Consider the following 18,306-nt stretch of genomic DNA (forward strand, 5'->3'; position numbering starts at 1 on the left):
ACTCCGCAGTCACACAGACACATACATATTACTTACACAAACATAATAATAATAATAATAAGTATTTTTTAATTAAAGGAAAAATGTAAGAGACAAGTTATATGAAATCTTAGATGTCAGTTTTTAATTTATTTTGCAGCTGGAAAACTCTAAAGATATTCTAAAAATCTTCTGCAATTTTAACCTCACAATTTTGTTTTCACTACATAAAGAACAAGTCCATTTGGCCAATGTGAACTACCTGAAATTAGAGACTATAGGGACAGAAAAGAAGCACTCAGGGCTTCACAGCTTTGCATACATGAAGTTCTTCAAAGAAGACAATCCCTATGATACTGGTCACCAGCTGTCAATGCACCTCTTCTCAGTATCATCTATACTTCATTACTGGACAGGGCCTGGTCTTATCACTTGATATTTAATAATGCTTCATCATTGAGGAATATACCCTAAAACAATGACTAGCTCACAAAAGGTATTTAGTATATTTTAGCTATTTCCTACCCTTTTCTTCTGTATTGTACCTTTGAAACTAAAACTCATAACCAGATAATCTTCCTCCCAGACCAGCCAGCAAAGAAACACTATGGAGCAAAGACTATCTGGTAGTTACAGTTTATCTAAGTTGAAATCTTTATGTCTGGACATTTCCACCATAGAATCCTTGTATGCTTAGGAGGAGTCCAAGCACCACAGATTCCAAAAGGATACTTTGTATCCTCTTTTCCCCAGGCTCAGCACACAAAGCTTCTTTTCAATAAGTATTCAATAGCCACAGTAGTCCAGAAAAGCCAGAACCAAGAAACATGCAACAACACCCATTACAAAGAATTTTTCCTCTCAGAGTCAACTGTTAGGAGCCTTGCTTTACTTCCAGCTAGCCTTTACTGAGCAAACAGATGAGTCTAGTTTTGGTGGCCAAAAGGAATTCTAAGACTTCGGCCCTGTTCATATGATGCAGACACACAATCCTGAGAAAGGTGACCCAGACAGCAAACAGAGAGGTCAGGCTGTTCTTCTCAACCATGGTTTTTAAATATGGCTAGAATACCAAAGGCAAAAAATAAATAAATAAAACCACATAAAAGCTATGCACAGTTTAAAATTGGTAGACAATTCCTTGTTTATCTGCTAACACTAAATATTTACACAAAGAAGGTACTCTTGAATCACAAACTGAGACTTTCCATCAGCATATCCTGTGACTTTGCTCAAGCCCTATTGCTACTGTGGGTCTAGACTCTCTAAAGAAAACAGGTACTGAAAGTCTCAAACACAAATCAAAGGAATCCTGTTTGCCATTAAGCAGAAATTACACTAGTTACTGAATGCCCAGCACGGTTCTGGTAACAGACTGTTCAATTAACCACTACACTTCTAATCTTTCAGCAACCTTATAATAGAAGTATTATCTATGCTAAGCTTTCTTTTCATCTCTAACAAGAGTTCTGTGTTCTTTCTCTTTTTGACTTATGGTGTTGGAGATAAACTCAAAGCATGTACTATTTATGGGCTTTTTCAACCAAAAACTAAACATGTTAGAAACACAAGTAACTTTTTTAAAAAGCCAATCTGTGTTCAAGGTGGAGCTGGAGTAATCATTACGTACTCACCTGATGCAACAGACGTTTGAGTTTGAGTAACTGCGTTTTTACAGCTGTGCAGTCCTGGACCATGTGCCGGAGGGTCATCTCATCCAGTATCACTGTGTTGTCTGGCACATCTACAAACATCTTCTGAGCCTGGAAAAAGGGGGTCCCTCCATAGCTTTCAAAATGACCCAAAGGGGATTCTCTATAAGGAGAGCCTCTGGAAGGGTGGGGAAGAAGGAAGGAAAAGATACACAATTTTAGAAGAAAGAAAGAAATGTATAGCATTATTGTAGCAATCTTTACAAATCAGTTCCACAATGCCTTTGTACTCATTTCAGTCACTGAATGTTCCCAGTGAAAAATACAATCCCTTTAGCTGTTAGTAAAATTGTTATCTTCTACGATTGCCTAACCCCACTCACTTCACGTGTTTCACACATTGGCTAAATAAACCTTCCTGAAGAGCCAAAAGAAAAAGAAAATATTCTTGACAAGGCTCTAGCTGTTAGAACTATGCTCACCTCTTCAGATTCTGACTTGGGGTGGCGTCTTAAATGGCACACCGTTCTAGATCCATAGCTAAGTAATGAAGCCACAAAAGTTCCCAATGTAGACACACTTAAGACTAGCATCTCTTCAATGTCCCATCAGTTAAAGCTAATGAAGTTATTCTGCTAATAAATCATCTTTACCAATAACAGTTTAAGCAAGGTTTACAAGTCTAATGTACACCAAATATTTCCTAATCTCAAACTACAGTAAAAAAAATCAAAACCTACTCTTTGAGCCATGACTAGAGTGCTTGCCCTGGGCTTGATTCTCGTCCCCACATAAGCTGGGCGTGTTGGTCCAGTCCTATAATCCCATCACTCAGGAGGTAAAGGGCAGAGGATTAGGAGTTTAAGGTTATCCTCCTTAGCTACACAGCAAGTTTGAGGCCAGCCTGAGTTCCATGAAAACCCATCTCAAAAAAAAAAAAAAAAAGTCTATCTTTAAAACTTTAAGCCTGATGTAGTATGAACATTTATGCTTGGAATCACAGATCTGAGGCAAGAAGAATGGGAAAACAAGGCCTTCTTGAGCTACAAAGCAAAACCCATCTCAAAAACTAAGAATAAAAAAAGTTGAATTTCTCTTTCATCCCATAATATACATGCAGAATAAGAGAAAAACTAAAGATAATATATTTCATAGGAAAGTAAAATATAATGTATTAACCAGAACTGATAGCTTTAAAGTTACTGTATCTACATTGCACATAACTGCAGATGGTTATTAAAGTATGACAAATACATGAAATCTCAATATTTAACATAGTACACTAAGAAATTATTTCTCCAATATGATGGCCATTCTCACATATTAGAAATAAAGCTAAATTCTGTGTATTAAATATGTAAAAATTAGTATGTTGGATTTCAACCATCATGAAGAGAAATATATAGTATCTACTGTTTTTCTCTGAAACTACTAATTCAAATTCCATTGATGTTTTTCTAATCCAAGTCAAAAATCTTCATGAATTGTTAAACCATTCATAAATAATATTTTATTTGGTGCTATAATTATAAATATTTTCATCAATTTTGAATTTTAAAATATGAATTTTAAGATTTCAAACATCAGTAGATTAGTATGAATTTACCCATCTATGACTCCACTCTGATGAAAAACATCTACTAGTAAGAAACTAACAAGAATTAAGACAAAAACCCAGGAAAGCCCAGCAAGTAAGCAGCAGACATGAAAAGAGCTGCCCTTGAGGGAGCAAAGGCACAGACCTGGGGATTTCCCTAGGGTAGCAACATCTTAGGACAGACTGTAAAGTAGGAAGTTACAGTTTGAAATGAAAGGCTAAGGCTTCATAGAGGGAAGAGAGAAGGGCAATTGCTCAAAGTAAAAGGAGAATCTCAAATGGCTTATGACACCACAGACAGACTCCAGTTTCTTCTTCAACCTCTTTTCCCAAACTACCTTCCTACACACATTTCTTTCTTTCTTGGTTGGTTGGTTGGTTGGTTGGTTGGTTGGTTGGTTGGTTGGTTGGTTTTTTTGAGACAGGGTTTCTCTGTGTAGCTTTGCGCCTTTCCTGGAACTCTCTATAGAGAGAGATCTGCCTGCCTCTACCTCCAGAGTACTAGGATTAAAGGCATGCGTCACTACCACCTGGCTCCTACACACACTTCTTAACAGCTAATTACCCACAGTTCCCAAAGGACACTACAAAGTGTCCCTCACTTCCAAAGGACACACTCATTTTTTTCAGTGATTCTTGCTGGTCCACTCATCCTGCCCTCCCTCCACTCATACACATCAGCAACTCCTCCTCATCTGCAGTCAGCTGATACTTCCTTCTGGGGAAGCTTCCTTAATCCCCTAAAGTAGGACCATTGTGCTACTACAGGTAATTTTATAGAGCTCAGTACTGTGTCCTCTTCGAGTATATACCACAATACACTGTGTATGTTTTTTGTGCCTGGCAAATTGTATACTTCATGAAGAAAAGACTAAATTCTTATTTCTTTGATGTGCATAGGGATTTACTGCTATTACTGCCTGGTACTAAAAGCAAGAAGAATGGATTTTTAACTACCAGTTTTTTGTTTGTTTGTTTTGCTTTTTTAAGCATTCATCTCTAAGATTTTAAAATTCTATAGCTGTGACATGGGGAAAAAAAGCACTCTTTAAAAATTACGATTTAGGGCTAGAGAGATGGCTCAGTAGATAAGGGAACTTTTTGTTCTTGCAGAGGACCTGGATAATTCCCAGCACACACATTCTCATAACAATCCATAACTCCAGTTCCAAGGGATCCATGGCCACATTCTACCCTCTGAAGGCACAAGGTACAATACGCATATGGTACACATACATACATGCAAGCAAAATATGGGTATGAGAAGCTTTGGGAGAACAGGAAGAAATACACAGGGAGGATTAACCAAAACAAAGGATGCATTAAAAAGCCTCATGAAAACCTATTACTTTGTAAATGTGGTGGTCGGGGGGGGGGGGGGGGGGGGGATTTAAATGGAGGTATCTCGAGTGGGTAGGTGTTCTGGTTTGAAAGAAAATGGGCCCCAAAGGCAGTGGCACTCTTAGGAGGTATGGCCTTGTTGGAGGAAGTGTGTCACTGTGGGGGCGGGCTCTGAGATCTCATATATGCTTAAGCCACACCCAGTGAGAGAGACCATTTCCTGTTGCCTGCAAGGCAAGATATAGGACTCTCAGCTCCATCTCCAGCACCATGTCTGCCTGCATGTCACCATGCTACACCATGATGATAATGGACTAACCCTCTGAAAATGTTTCCTTTATAAGAGTTGCCATGGTCATAGGTGTCTCTTCACAGCAAGAGAAACCCTAAGACAGTAGATATTGCTTCCTTAAGAAGAAATGAATTATTAAATGAAAATCTCAGTGACAGGTATGGGATACCCCCTTGTGAGTCAGGAAGGTGTAGAGATTCACAAAACAATACAGGCTATTAATTACCATTATTCTTGTTTCCACACTATAACTTGATGGCAAGATCCAATTGCTGAAGACACAACACACTTTGGTTGTAAGACAAAAAAAAAAAAAACACATCAAGCTGGAGCTGACCTGGAAACTTCTTCCCTGCTAGCCAGACCTAGTTACTAGAGTATAATGTTAATCAGTAGACTTATTCTGTGGCAGACCCTGCAAGATAAAATACTGACCTGTCAGGAACGGTGTGCCCACTGGCGCAGTGTCTGACAGTTATGAGGTGGCTAACAGCCTTCTAATTGGAATCAAGGCCTGTTCCACAGGAGAGAATTCATGCCTGGTACAATAAATCTGGTCAGAAGCCCATGGCTGTAGAGGTCATAAGGTGGAACCTATTACTATTATTTTGCTAAGTGGACATGGAGTCAAAGTACCTTCTAAATATCTGTTAACACCGATAAGTTACTGTTGCTCTCACCCTTGGTCAGAGAAGCTTCTTACTGCAGTGAGTAGCAGACAATGGGAGATGCACAGCTGGTCACAGTGCTAGGAGTGGTGGTTGAGCTCAGTCCTAAACAGAACATAGATATCAACCCTGCAAATGCTCTGCAGAAGAGGAGGGTAGAAAGAATGCAAGAGCTAGAGGATGGGGATGGAGGCTGTGGAATGCTGTCTTGTGGACTGGACGTGACCACAGCACTCATGAATTCACAGGAGCTATGGTTACCTGCACAAAATCAAACATGTCAGCATTCCAGTAGGGCCGGGGGAAGGGCTCATGAGGCTCCACCCCTAGCTGAGGAGCTGTTTGCAATTGATGGCTGTGGGGGAGGCAAAGCCATTTTTCTTTAGGGTTTGGCTGATGTTAAGTTGCCACGATTCTAGTGGATAGCTTCACACCTATGTTCATGCCAACAGCACTAACTGGACTCAGAGGTTATTTTAAAAAAGAAGAAGAAAGGAAGAGGAGGAGGAAGAAAGGAAAATAAATTAAGTTGAGAGAGGAAGTGTTAGGGAATCCATGAGGAGCAGGTAGGAATGGAGTAATGGAGTAGACATGACTAAAATATGCTGCATTCATGTATGAAACTGTCAAAGGATAAATTAAAGATATTTTAAAAATTGTCCTCGTTAAAAACATACTACCCTTATTATTTTGCGCCATGAGTAAGACTAGAGAGGAAAGCTACTAAGGAGGACTAGTCAGCTCTCTACAGCGTGACAAGTATGAACACAAGATTACACTGGGTTCAGAGAAATGAATGGGTTCACAGAGGTGAGAGCCATTTATGCCTGGAACTCAGGAGTTTCAAGAGAAAACTTAAGAAGTATTCATCACTAACTGGATATATAAATTAAGACCTGCCACCTAGAAAAGGCACATTAAAGAGCCTGCCCTAGTCTTGGATTTGGATTCAAATTCTAGCTGACAACAGCCACTGAAAATGCTAATTAAAATGTAAGTCCTTTAAAAACAGGGTCATATTTTATTCATTTTTAAATTACTTGCACAGATCTTGAGTTAGAAGTCTCTGCTATTACTTATCAGCTATACAACACAGGGCAAGCGACATAGTTTCTGTAAATTTCATTTTTCTTGCCTACAAATTAATGAGGATAGTAACATAATTACTTCTCTAGGTTGGCATAATAATAAAATCAAGTAATATGCTAAAGTTTTTAGAATATTATATGATATATACTAAATATTAAATAAAGCCAAATTACTACCACACTACTAATAATTTCCAACTTCCTTTGGAACAGAAATGTCGAGAGTACTAAGGAGCCACCACATCCCTTTCATTTATGTTCATCAACTGTAAAAATATGGACATCAACATACTGGTTTTATAATTGTGTTTTGTTGCTAAACCATCTGATCATAAGATTAAACCTCATTAGAGGAACATCTGAAGACTGGTGGGGAAACACAGACACAGCCATGAAGGCTGAGAGGCAGCAGACATGGAAGGAAGAGAAAGCAAACATGTGATGGAAAAGTTAAAGGGAGCTTGCAAGACAGGAATGCAGTGACAGTCTTGAGATGACGCTATTTACATATGACAGAGATCCTGGAAACAACAGAGAGGTGCTAAAATCACTTTCTAAGAGGAAAGCTTACATCCAGGAGCAAGAGAATAAAGAGTGAAAAATAGGCATGAGAAGAGGGAGCTCTGCCCACAGCACCCACTGTTCTTCAACAGGGATAATTAATTCTACAGCTCTGCACAAGCCCGCAGTCACAGATTTCTAAAAGTAGAACCAGATGATAGCAAGATAGAAGACCGGAGGCTCTGCCATGACCACGATCTATGACAACTGTATGTCAGTCATAGAACCTATGGGCAGTCACAGGGTAACAGATAAGAATTCCACTAGTAGCCGGGCGGTGGTGGCGCACGCCTTTAATCCCAGCACTTGGGAGGCAGAGCCAGGTGGATCTCTGTGAGTTCAAGGCCAGCCTGGGCTACCAAGTGAGTTCCAGGAGAGGCGCAAAGCTACACAGAGAAACCCTGTCTCAGAAAACAAAAAAAAGAATTCCACTAGTAATAATGTGGGCAAGGGCAATAATGAGTTATAGAAGCATGGGATGAGAAATAAATGCCCACCATCACCAGTACTATTTAATATTGTTCTATGTGTCAGCCAATTAAATCAAGAGGGGAGAAAACCTCACAGGATTTAGAGAAGCCAGAAGAAAAAAGTCTTTAAGTGGTATCTTTGTTTTAGAAATCCAAATTGAATTTGAAGCATCACTTGCCATCCAACCCACCAGCCTAAATAAAAAACAATCACATTACTGAAGAATTATCACAATTTTAAAGGGATCATCCCAAATTATATGCCATATCTATAACTTACTTTCTTAGTCTTCCCTACTTTCAAAATACCTTGACTATGAGGATTTGTAACTTTGTACTTCAGACTAGCAGGTGCAGATGTGTGTATGTGAGCTTTATGAGAGTTTTTTTTTTTTTTTATTCTCTGAGTCACAATTTTGATTTCAAATTTAATCTTTAATATTTTTCTCATCATTACAAAACTTCCATATAGAAGTTAAATATGCACGTTTTGTGGTAACAATTTCATTCTTTAAATGCCAGATTTGACACAATCCTCATCAACATTCTAGGATGCTACCTTGTGGATACCACTGAAGTAATCTGTTAAGTAAGAAAAAGAACAGCCAAAACTGACACTCACCAACTTTGGAACTTCCTATCTGAAGCTGTGATAATCACGATAGTAAGGAATTGCTGAACAGAGAAAAACATGAGAATAAGGAAACAGTCTAGAAATGGATTCATAAATGGAGTCACCTCCTCTTTGAAAAAGCAGCAATGGCAATTCAATAGATGATGGCCTTTTGAACAAATGAACCAAGGAACAAGACATCAATATGCAAAAGAAATGACCTTCATAAATGAATCCAAAATCAGTTAACAGACCTCAATGCACAACTATAAAATTCCTATGATATAGGATAAAAAACCTAGAGTATCTTGGGTTTGCAAATGGTTTTAGACACAGCATGTGTGTGCGCGCACACACACACACATATTCCAAGGAAGAAGAACAGTACCGAAGCTTTATTTCTAAAAGTCATCTGCAAATTTTACAAATAAAAAATACCACTTAGAAAATTAGAAAAACCACAGATTAGAAAAAGTATTTCCTATACACATATGTGATATAGGACTAGTATCTCAAATACACAAAGAACTTAAAATTCAACAATATGAAAATAACTCAACTTAAAAATTGGCAAAGATCTGGACACCTCAGCAAAGAAGAGACATGGATGGAAAACAAGCATCTAAAAAAAATGTTCAGCATTATATATCATCAGAGAATTGTGAACTAAAAGAAGAAACCACTACATACCGAATGGTTAATGTCCAAAGCACAAGGCCTAATGCTGGTGAGGTGGCTACCAGGAGCTCCCATTCACTGCAGGCAGAAATGCAAAGTGGCAACAAGCCATAGCAACAACAAATCCTGGAGAGGGGAGATCTGAGTGGAGTATCTTGCCTATTTTAACTATTTCTCTTTCAAACTTCTTGAAGAATGATAGTCACTTAATTCTTAATATGACAAATAATGGGAAGAGGAAGGAGAAATTGAGTGGTGGAAATAAACTGGAGTGCTGATCAGAAATTTCCAAAAATTAATGAAATATTAATTTACATATCCAAGAAACTCAAGGGGATGATAAGCTAAAGAAGAGACAAAACTAAACACACCATAATCCATCTGTTGAAAAATCAAAGTGAGTGTTCTTTAAATGGCAAGGAAATTGACATGTGCTATGGAAGAAATGTTAAATAAGAGTTGATTTGTCATCAGGAAGCAAGGGGTCAAAATTTTGCAAGGGTCAAAAATTTACGAGAGACGATTAGCAAAGCATTCTATATCTAGCAAAGCAATCCTTTAAAATATAGAAGAATTTGAAAAAGAAGACACTCCAAGTAAATAAAACCTGTGAGAATCTGTTGCTGGCCAACCTCCGTCCCTACAAGATACAGTGACAAAGGAGAACTCAGTGCCTCCATAAGTTTGCCTTCAGCAACAAACATCAAACCAGAAGACCAACAAGGAACCAAAGGACTTGGGCAACAACGCACACTAAGACCTAACAAACATCTACAGAATATCTATAGATATTACATTAGTAATAAAAATATTGCCATAAAGTAAAGCTCAGATCTAATTAAAGGTCAGCAACATTCCTTCACAAACTCTTCCCCAAAATACTAGTGGGAAGGAACACTTCGCAATTCATTCTAAATGGCTCATAACCAAAACCAAATCCATCTCAACAAAACTAAACTAGTATTAAAGAGTAGTTAAAAATCCACAGTGCATAGAAATATAAAATTTACATATCATAAGCACCTGAATTCTTTGAGAAATAGATGGCTGGCTCAACAGCGAAAAGTCATGTGACATACTGTATAACAGAATGAAAGGAGGGGAAAGACATCTGAATGGACACTGACAAAGCATTAGAGAAAGCCCAGATATGCATGCCATCAAGATAAACATGGTCAACAAAGCATGAATAAAAGAGAATCTTTTCAGACTGGTAAAGAAAATATGTTTAAAAAAACAAAACAACAAAACAATACCATTCTTGATATTAAAAGATGAATAGTTCCCATTAATATCGGCTTCTATTCAACACTGCACCAAAAGATGTAGCCATAGTAATTGTGCAAGAAAGTAAACTATACAGATTGGAAAGGAAAAAGTAAAACTATCTGTTCTCAGATGACATAAAGTATAAATAGAAAATCCTAAGAGCTAAGGAAAAAGTTAAAACCATCATTTGCATAACAATGGAGTTGTTCATGGCTGTATCAAAGCCTACAATAAAGGAGGACAGTAAGCCAAGGGTCCACGATTTTTATAAAGTACACAGAGAGGGATCAGTGAAAAGGCCCAAGTCTGAAAATAGCAACTTAAAAATACTTGATTCAGAAGTGACAACGAAGACTCTCCCATCTCCAAACGGGAAAATACTAGGACTCCTAGAAAATAAGAATCTCACCTATAGAAATGCTACTGTAAAAAAATACATGTAGGTAAATACTAGATTTGCTGTAATTAGGGGCATAACCACAAGGAGGATAAGGCTGTAAATTTGTTAGGGTAGAGAGAACTCCATATGGCATAAAAGTTTAGGAAAGGGGGGCTCTTGGGAGAAAATAGGAGTGGAATAAGCTGGGGTAAAAGAAAAAAGTGGCATTATGATGAGAATATCAGAGAACATATGGATCAGTAATGCCCCAACAGGCCTAAGTTATGGCTAAGACATACTGCTATCGTGAACTATGATAACAATAGTGGTTAAGCAAGAAAAGAAAGGGGACCAGTACTCGAGTTAGGGAACAGGAAGAGGGACTTGTACACCTGATATGAAAAAGATCTTGAGGTTTCTACTCTCAAACTCTTTCACACTTTAAGGTGGAGACAGAAAATGACAGTTCCAAGGCTTGCTGTGGAAGGTGTCTTTTTGTGAGACACATCCTTGTAAAGAGCTCTGGCATGCCTGGAAAAGCCAGGACAAACACAGAAGCTGAAGATAAAGGGAACCAGTCAACCTATGAGTCTCAGCATTAGCAGCATTACCACTCACTCCTTAGAAAGCTCTATGCCCAGTAAGTCAGATTACAACCTGAAGAACACTGTGTGCATCGCTCTCCCCTCACTACCAACCACTAGGAACTGACAATTCACAGTTACAAGTGCCTTAAAGTCTATAAACTCTGAGGGGGATTTGTGATCATGTTTTGGGGAAATGTTGTATGTTTTCTAACTTCTGCGGAATCACAATTTATATAAAAATGTATAATGCAGCCACCATTTAAACAATTTAATTTGTTCATTCTTTTATTTATCTGACCTGTTAAGATGTAGGGAATTAGAGTTTAGGGTTCTGGACTTTTGGGGGACGAGGGCTATACTTTCTAACTTTTCTGATAGATGATTACACTCAGCCTTAGTTGAGCCATTTCTAAGGACAGAGACAATTACCTCCATGTTACCCATTCATTTCTTATAGGCTGAGTAATGTCTCCTTTATGCTGAAATTTGCCTCCCTTTATCTTAAACTGCAGATATGATAGTCTATTGTCTAGAGTTATATTCATGTCACTCATTCTTCCAAATCAACAAGAAATACAGCTACAGTAAACTTGAAGAGTGGGTGTCTGAACATGGCAGACTCGACCACACAAACTCTGCAATTCCTTTGTGCCAGGCTGAGTGCTCACTCCTCTCCTTCAGACGCTATACTACCCTCGGGCAGTCTCCAGTCAGACCTGCAGACTGATTCAGAAGTAACCGCTTATTCTGTGCTATCCTAGATAAGACTACAAACAGAAAGAACTGCTGAGAGCTCATGGCATCCCTTTTCCATCCCTTTATTAGGCACACATTGTCACAGCTTGTCCCCACAGACTCTGTATACTATTCATATCTGTATGAAATGGAGCATGCACAAGTCTCTTCCTATCTTCAGTGTTAAGATGTCTACTATTAAGCTGCATCAGTGCAGAATTCTTCCTATCATCTTTACTACAATAGTCCAAGAAGTTATTACCAATCCACAACTTTCACCTCTCGTACTATCTCCAAATTCATACCAGCATAAGACTGTGCCATGTTATATAATATATAGACTACCAATGAGTATTTATTAGGTGAATGAACAAATTTTAAAAATAAGCATTTTTATGGTTTGAATATGACATGTCTCTCATAGGCTCATGTTGTGTTTATTTGTTCCCAGATGGTAATGATATTCTGGGAGGCTGGAGAATGTAGAAGGAGGGGATCTGGTAGAAATAAATGATTATGGCTAAGCTGTTGAAGTTTATACCTGGTCGTTAGCTACAGGCTCACTTTTGGATTCCTAGTTTGCAGAAATGTGAGGAACCTCCATCACATGTTCCTAACACCACGAGCTGCTTCGCCTGCCTCCCCTGCTATGATGGACTCAAACTCTCTGGACAAAACAAACCTATCCCCTCTGTTAGCTGTTTCTGTTAGGTACTGGAGTGACAGCAAAGCAAAAGTAACTGATACTGAACTGCTTATGACTTACTTAGGCTTCCTACACCTGCCTTAATTTAACTTATTTCAAAGACATAGCAAGATTAGAGAAGCATGATCGCCATTAGTAGTGATGAAGACAATCTTTACATCGGGCTCCTGCCTGACAGGATCAACTCTCTGATGCCTTGAAGAAGTACTGCATGAATTCTTCCAGATTGCCCAATTATATCCTTCTATTTATTTACTCCAACGGATGGTTTTAATTGAACCCCATTTTTCCTAGTCCACTAAAGAATATTTTATTAGACTAGAATTTGTTCAGCAAAGACAGAAAAATATAACAAAGAAGAGCTAAGAAAGTTACTGTGCCACTCAGGACCTGTCCAGTGTATTTCCCATGTACTCTTCTTAGAACACACACATGACAACTCCCTCTTCACTTAGCCTATAAAGTGAACAAATCCAAGAGAAACAAATTCTCTATCTTATGCACACTCTGTATCTGGTATCAACAGGCCAAGCTTTGCTCTTTCTTTTGCTACAAGGACCCTAAACAATACTTTGTTTCTTATTTTAGGAGGTACAGAGGACCATATGCTTCCCCTCCATTATTTCCTCATCTCAGTTTTATTATTTGCACTACAATATGCTTCAGGATAAACATAAATCCCTTGTGGAACAAGATATTCACAAAAATTTTAATAAAAAAATGTCATTGCTTACCACAAACCAGGTACGGTACTAGCACATTTATCCTGATCCATGAATACTCACAGAAAAGTGTTTTCAAGCCTGTTCACAAATGTTAGACTGAAGGCTGTAGTGTGCAGAGGATTAAATAAACTAAGCTTGCAAAGCTAATCTATACCAGGTGAAGCTCTGACCCCAGGTGTGAATGGCTGTGAGCCCATTATACTACATGGTCTGATCCAATTTCATACTACTTTAAGCTTTAAAATACAAAGTACTTCTAGTGTCATATCAAATCTCTTAATAGTATTTGTGGAATTTTACATGTTTAACTTTTAAGAAAACAAAACAAAACAAAACAACCCAATAACTTAGTAGTTACTTTCTACTATATTTTTAAAAATTATAAACGAAGTTAATCTTCATTAATGCCCAAGTGAGAACCCTCGCCCCCACAAAGTCATAGCACAACTTATAAGTCCTTGTAATAGATGTAAATGCAATTTGTAAATCTGCAATAAAGCTACTGAAAAGAGCCCAGCTAAGAAAAGACAGTTATTATAACAATTACATACCATGCCTAACCTGAACTCCAGGCAGAATCAGCTGGGAGACAGAACTGTCAGTTCCATTCGCAGAGGACGGAAGTGGAGCTGCAGCCAGAGCAATACTCACCTGCTCAAGTCACTTTTCCCATGGTGATGATAGTGATCAGGGTGGCTAAGGTGATAATGCTCCTGTCCACTCCACCTCTGGGGTGCTCTTTTCCAAAATCCATCCTGTGACTGGCGTACATTTCTGTCTGATCGGTCAAAGCGGTTCATATTGTCACACTCCACTAGGCAGATTAAAAAGCAACAAACTATAAATATGTGTACTCTATAAAAAGTTAACTACTTATGGCCTGATAATTAAATGCTGCTGAAAATATTTTTTTAATTCTAAAAGCACCAGCCATGTACACTAACTAATCACAAAATAAAGTTTTTTCAAAGGAAGCCAATTCTTACAGTGAAAACTGAACTTTGTAAGTCCAAACTGAAGTAACTTAATACTTAAATACTTCTGTTTCAGCCACTTAAGTGAACAATTAACTGTTAGACTGTTTTAAAACAAGGAAAAAGTTCCCTGAAATCAACATTATGCATTTCAAATACAAGCAATCAGGACAGGAAAATGTAGATCTTAAAAAGAGCATAGGATCCATTCTTAGAAATGAGTGCCTTAATTAAGTTTCTCAGTGTCAAGAAGCACAAATTAACTTTTCATCACAGACGATCATGTTTTTAAATAAAGCTCACACTTCAACAGTAAGCTGCTCCAATCTGCCCGCAACAGAGCTGGTTCAGAAAGACTGAAATGCTACCGAACACAAAGCCAGTGCTTTGTAACAACAAATAGTCCACTCCTGAAATCCAAATACCACAAAAACTCGACAAGAATCCCTGAAGCACCCAAGCTTCTTCACTCACCCAAATGCTCTGCTCTCACATCTCTGAGCACTCTCTGAGAAAGCTACTTGGTACAAGGGAGACATTGTGCTGCCGGCTGCCTACTCAGACATAGTTGCACACAAGGCGCCGCTGAAACAGGCCTTCCTTCCTGCCCCACTCCCAGCCCTCCCTGTGGGAAGCAAGCCCAGCCAGCCCTGTGACTCCATCTTCGCTCAGTGCTTACATAGCTACTGAGTTAGGACTGTTACTAAAAATACTTCTAAACACTAACCCAAGCCATGGAACAGGAAGGGCTTCTCCAGTCCAAAGACTACATGAAAAGGTTCAGAATTTCTTGTGATTAAAAACTTTACATATCAATATAATCGTGGTTTTAAAAAAATGACTTATTTTTAAGTGGCTGTTATCCAAAAAACTTGGATTTGAAATTTGCTAATTGTTTCATTTCAGAGAAGAAGAAAAGGCTTCCCGTTTGTAAAAGGATGGTGCTGAAATAACAAAAGCAAACAACTTCAGCATACTTTTGTAAGAACACTGCAGTTTGCTCCTGCATTCATGAGGAATCAGTGAGTACTAACATATAGTCTTCTTTTATTGTAGAGACAGCTTTTAAAAGAAGTCTAACCTATGAAATTACTCCCAATAACTTCATGCTATTTTATTGTTAAAATTGAGTGGAATTTAAGTTCAGTTATGGATAATACATGGTATGATGACCACTATGTTGAAAAATATCGTAGAAATGAGGTGGCAAAGGAAACATTTTTAAGTAAATCTTGATGTTTAAAGCTAATTTCAATCTAGTCCCTTTGGTAACATCAACAAACTCACAGTTGCATTATAGTCACAGATTCACCTCCACCTAGCAGTTCAGTAGTTCTATACAGCTGGTACTAACACACATCTACTTTTAAATAGTTTTTCCTTAATTTAGGAAAAGAAATTTCCAGTACCAAAGGGATCAATGTTATTAGAATGACCTGATATATTCTCAGAATAAAAATCAGCACTCAAAACTGTGAAAGCCAAGATGCTGATCCAGAAACATCCTTCAGCCAGACCGGCCCTACTATGACCTGACACCACTTCTAGAGAGTAGTCTCCTTCCTTCCGAAGGTCTCTAGTTCCAACAGCAAAAAGCAGCGTACTTTAGTTCTAGCACTATAAAGACAGATAGCAGCAGAGTTCTAACCCACTGGAGAGGGAAAGAACCTAACTAGCTAACAGGTGTGTGCTATGAGGATGCCTGTCATGCTGGGTGTCATTTTTCCTTGTTTGATAAAGGAATAAAACACAATACTCAATGTATCCTAGATGTTTTTCTCTTACATTACAGCTTTCAAGTCCTAAAAGAGAAAATGATGAGTAATTTTTATATAAGTAATTGGATGAGAGATAGTATGATATGACAAAGCCTAAGGAGGCTTTACATTATCAAGAAAGTTTTCAACTGAAATTAAATGTTAAAAAAGAAAAAAAATCATGTAGGTAAAAATAATAATAATAATAATAAACTGAATTACTTAACACAGTACTGGCACAGGAATATAAATTGCTAGAAAAAAAAAACACAAGTAACTGGAAGCAATCAAGAATAAGATGAGCCTCGTGTATCTCAATACAGAGTGTAGCAAAAATGTGGCCTTATGAATTTAAACATAAGATAAGTTTAATTTGGTCAGCAATTAAACTTTGTGTGAGATTCCGGAAATGGTTAGAAAAACATCTTACATACCTTACAAAGTCTAAAGTCTAAACAAAATGGCTAAAATGATTAACAGTCCAGCGAGAAGGTATTCACTAGGTCAATCCACTAACCTGAGGATTATACCCTGATGTGCCAAATGCCAGGTGTGTTTGTGGGCGATGGCTGGCCATTAAAATTTCCTAAACAAGAGGAAAAGGCAACACAGCTGTGTTTCTGGCATGCCAGAAATATTGAGAAACACCCTACAACAGAAAGAGGCACTGTACAACAGGAAAGACTAATTGCAAATATCTAATAGCTTTCCAAAAGAAATTCAAATTGCAAAACTGTTTCCTTATGAAATTCCTTGGTCTGCAAATTCAGGTCAAGGTTAAAAAAAAAAAAAGAAAGAAAGAACAGCTTGCAAAATTAAAACAATCTGTCACTAAGTACAAGGCTTCCAACTCACAACTCAAGTCTAAATGTTTCATGATTCCTCTTCCACGCCTCTGATTTCCCTCTGTAGCACCTCTCCCTCTGACCTGCTGCCATTTTAAATAAGACAAAAGCCTCTTAAGTGTGATATCTGATAAAGCTAAACATTTTCAGTACAGGGAAAACTGAATACAATCTGTTCTCAGCTCAGAGGGCACGGCTAAATAATTTGAAAGGTTCAAATGGCATTGGGAAGAATCCCCAGGGAAATCTAGAATAGCTCTTAGGAATCATAATCTACTGCTCGTAGATCTGTATTAACTAGTTCATAATTAAAAGACACTATATGCACAAATATAAAGATGTAAAACAGTACAAAGAATGTGACAGTGGTTTATGAGACTAGGATGGGAGGCAGGCTTGGTCGTGTATATCTTTAATCCCAGTACTCGGGAAGCACAGGCAGGCGAATCTCAGTGAGTTCAAGGTGATCCTAGTCTATATAGCAAGTTACAGGACAAGCAAGCCTACACAGTTAGATCCTATCTCAAAAAAAAAAAAAATCAAACAAATAAAAACCTACAATGAAGAGCAAAAGACAGTATAGAAAAGGATTTTCTGATTAAGTCTTTCCTATCTATGAATACAGACTGAGCTCTGATTCAGGTCTACAAGGAAGAAGGGGAGAGGTGTCAGCTAAATTCATTGCAGCCATCAGGGTCAGATGAACAACACTAGAAAGCATTCACAAGATTCTAAAACAAATGTTACCCCATCTTTCTCACTCTCTATGAAAACCTTCCATAAAAAAGTTAGAGGAGACCACCAGAGTACCAAAGCTTGAAGATCTGGCATGAGCCAAAGAAAAAAGCCAAAGAAAAAAGGGCTCAGAGAGAACTAATAGATGTTCTACTTCAGTCACACAGAGGATGGACACCAGGATCTCTGAACACCCTTGACTTTCGAAAGACATTAGAAAAACAACTACCAACAAGACAGAAAGAGAAAGTCAAACTGGGTAATAATAAAGTGTTCTTGGGGAGTAGAGCACTTGACTGCCTGTCTTACTTTAGACTCTACATAAGCTTCTCCAAAAACCAAAAGTTGCCTTGCAAATGTTTCATTATTTTTAAAAAATCACTTATTGTAATAAACTCCAAATAAAAACATCACACAGCTAGATAAAGGAGCCACTCAAACATACTTGCCCTTTTCCAAACTCCATGCATCTTAATGAACTTCTATGCAGTTAGAATAGCCATTCTGAAGCCATGGAGCTTCACTTGGGGTTTTTTCAATTTCACTATCAATTACATTCTTTTGTGTATTTATCCAACATAAAGTAAGAAAAAACTACAACAGAGTTAAAATTAGAAAAATATTTGGCTTTATATCTTCTTTCATGACGCATATG

The 18,306-nt window shown here is 37.9% G+C and overlaps 1 protein-coding gene and 1 long non-coding RNA gene across 10 annotated transcripts in view; one reads left to right on the top strand and one right to left on the bottom strand.

Moving 5' to 3' along the window:
* Ccser2 (coiled-coil serine rich protein 2) overlaps nt 1-18,306 on the bottom strand; it is a 130,366-nt gene that overhangs the window by 40,619 nt on the left and 71,441 nt on the right. For 8 of the 9 annotated variants that reach the window (XM_006976684.4, XM_015995610.3, XM_076544419.1 and 5 more), the window contains 2 exons: nt 13,992-14,154; nt 1,614-1,809 (listed from right to left, as the gene is read on the bottom strand). In XM_006976684.4, coding sequence (XP_006976746.1) covers nt 1,614-1,809; nt 13,992-14,154 — 359 coding nt within the window. Of the gene's footprint in view, nt 1-1,613; nt 1,810-13,991; nt 14,155-14,788; nt 14,925-18,306 lie in introns of those variants that run through there. The other variant, XM_006976686.4, reaches the window with a different exon arrangement.
* LOC102925978 (uncharacterized) overlaps nt 14,951-18,306 on the top strand; it is an 18,716-nt gene continuing 15,360 nt past the window's right edge. Inside the window, exons 1-2 of the long non-coding RNA XR_442745.4 lie at nt 14,951-15,092; nt 15,221-15,336. This is a non-coding gene — a long non-coding RNA (uncharacterized LOC102925978). The remainder of the gene's footprint in view (nt 15,093-15,220; nt 15,337-18,306) is intronic.

Source organism: Peromyscus maniculatus, chromosome 9 (assembly GCF_049852395.1).
Source record: "Peromyscus maniculatus bairdii isolate BWxNUB_F1_BW_parent chromosome 9, HU_Pman_BW_mat_3.1, whole genome shotgun sequence".
Classification (NCBI taxonomy): domain Eukaryota; kingdom Metazoa; phylum Chordata; class Mammalia; order Rodentia; family Cricetidae; genus Peromyscus; species Peromyscus maniculatus.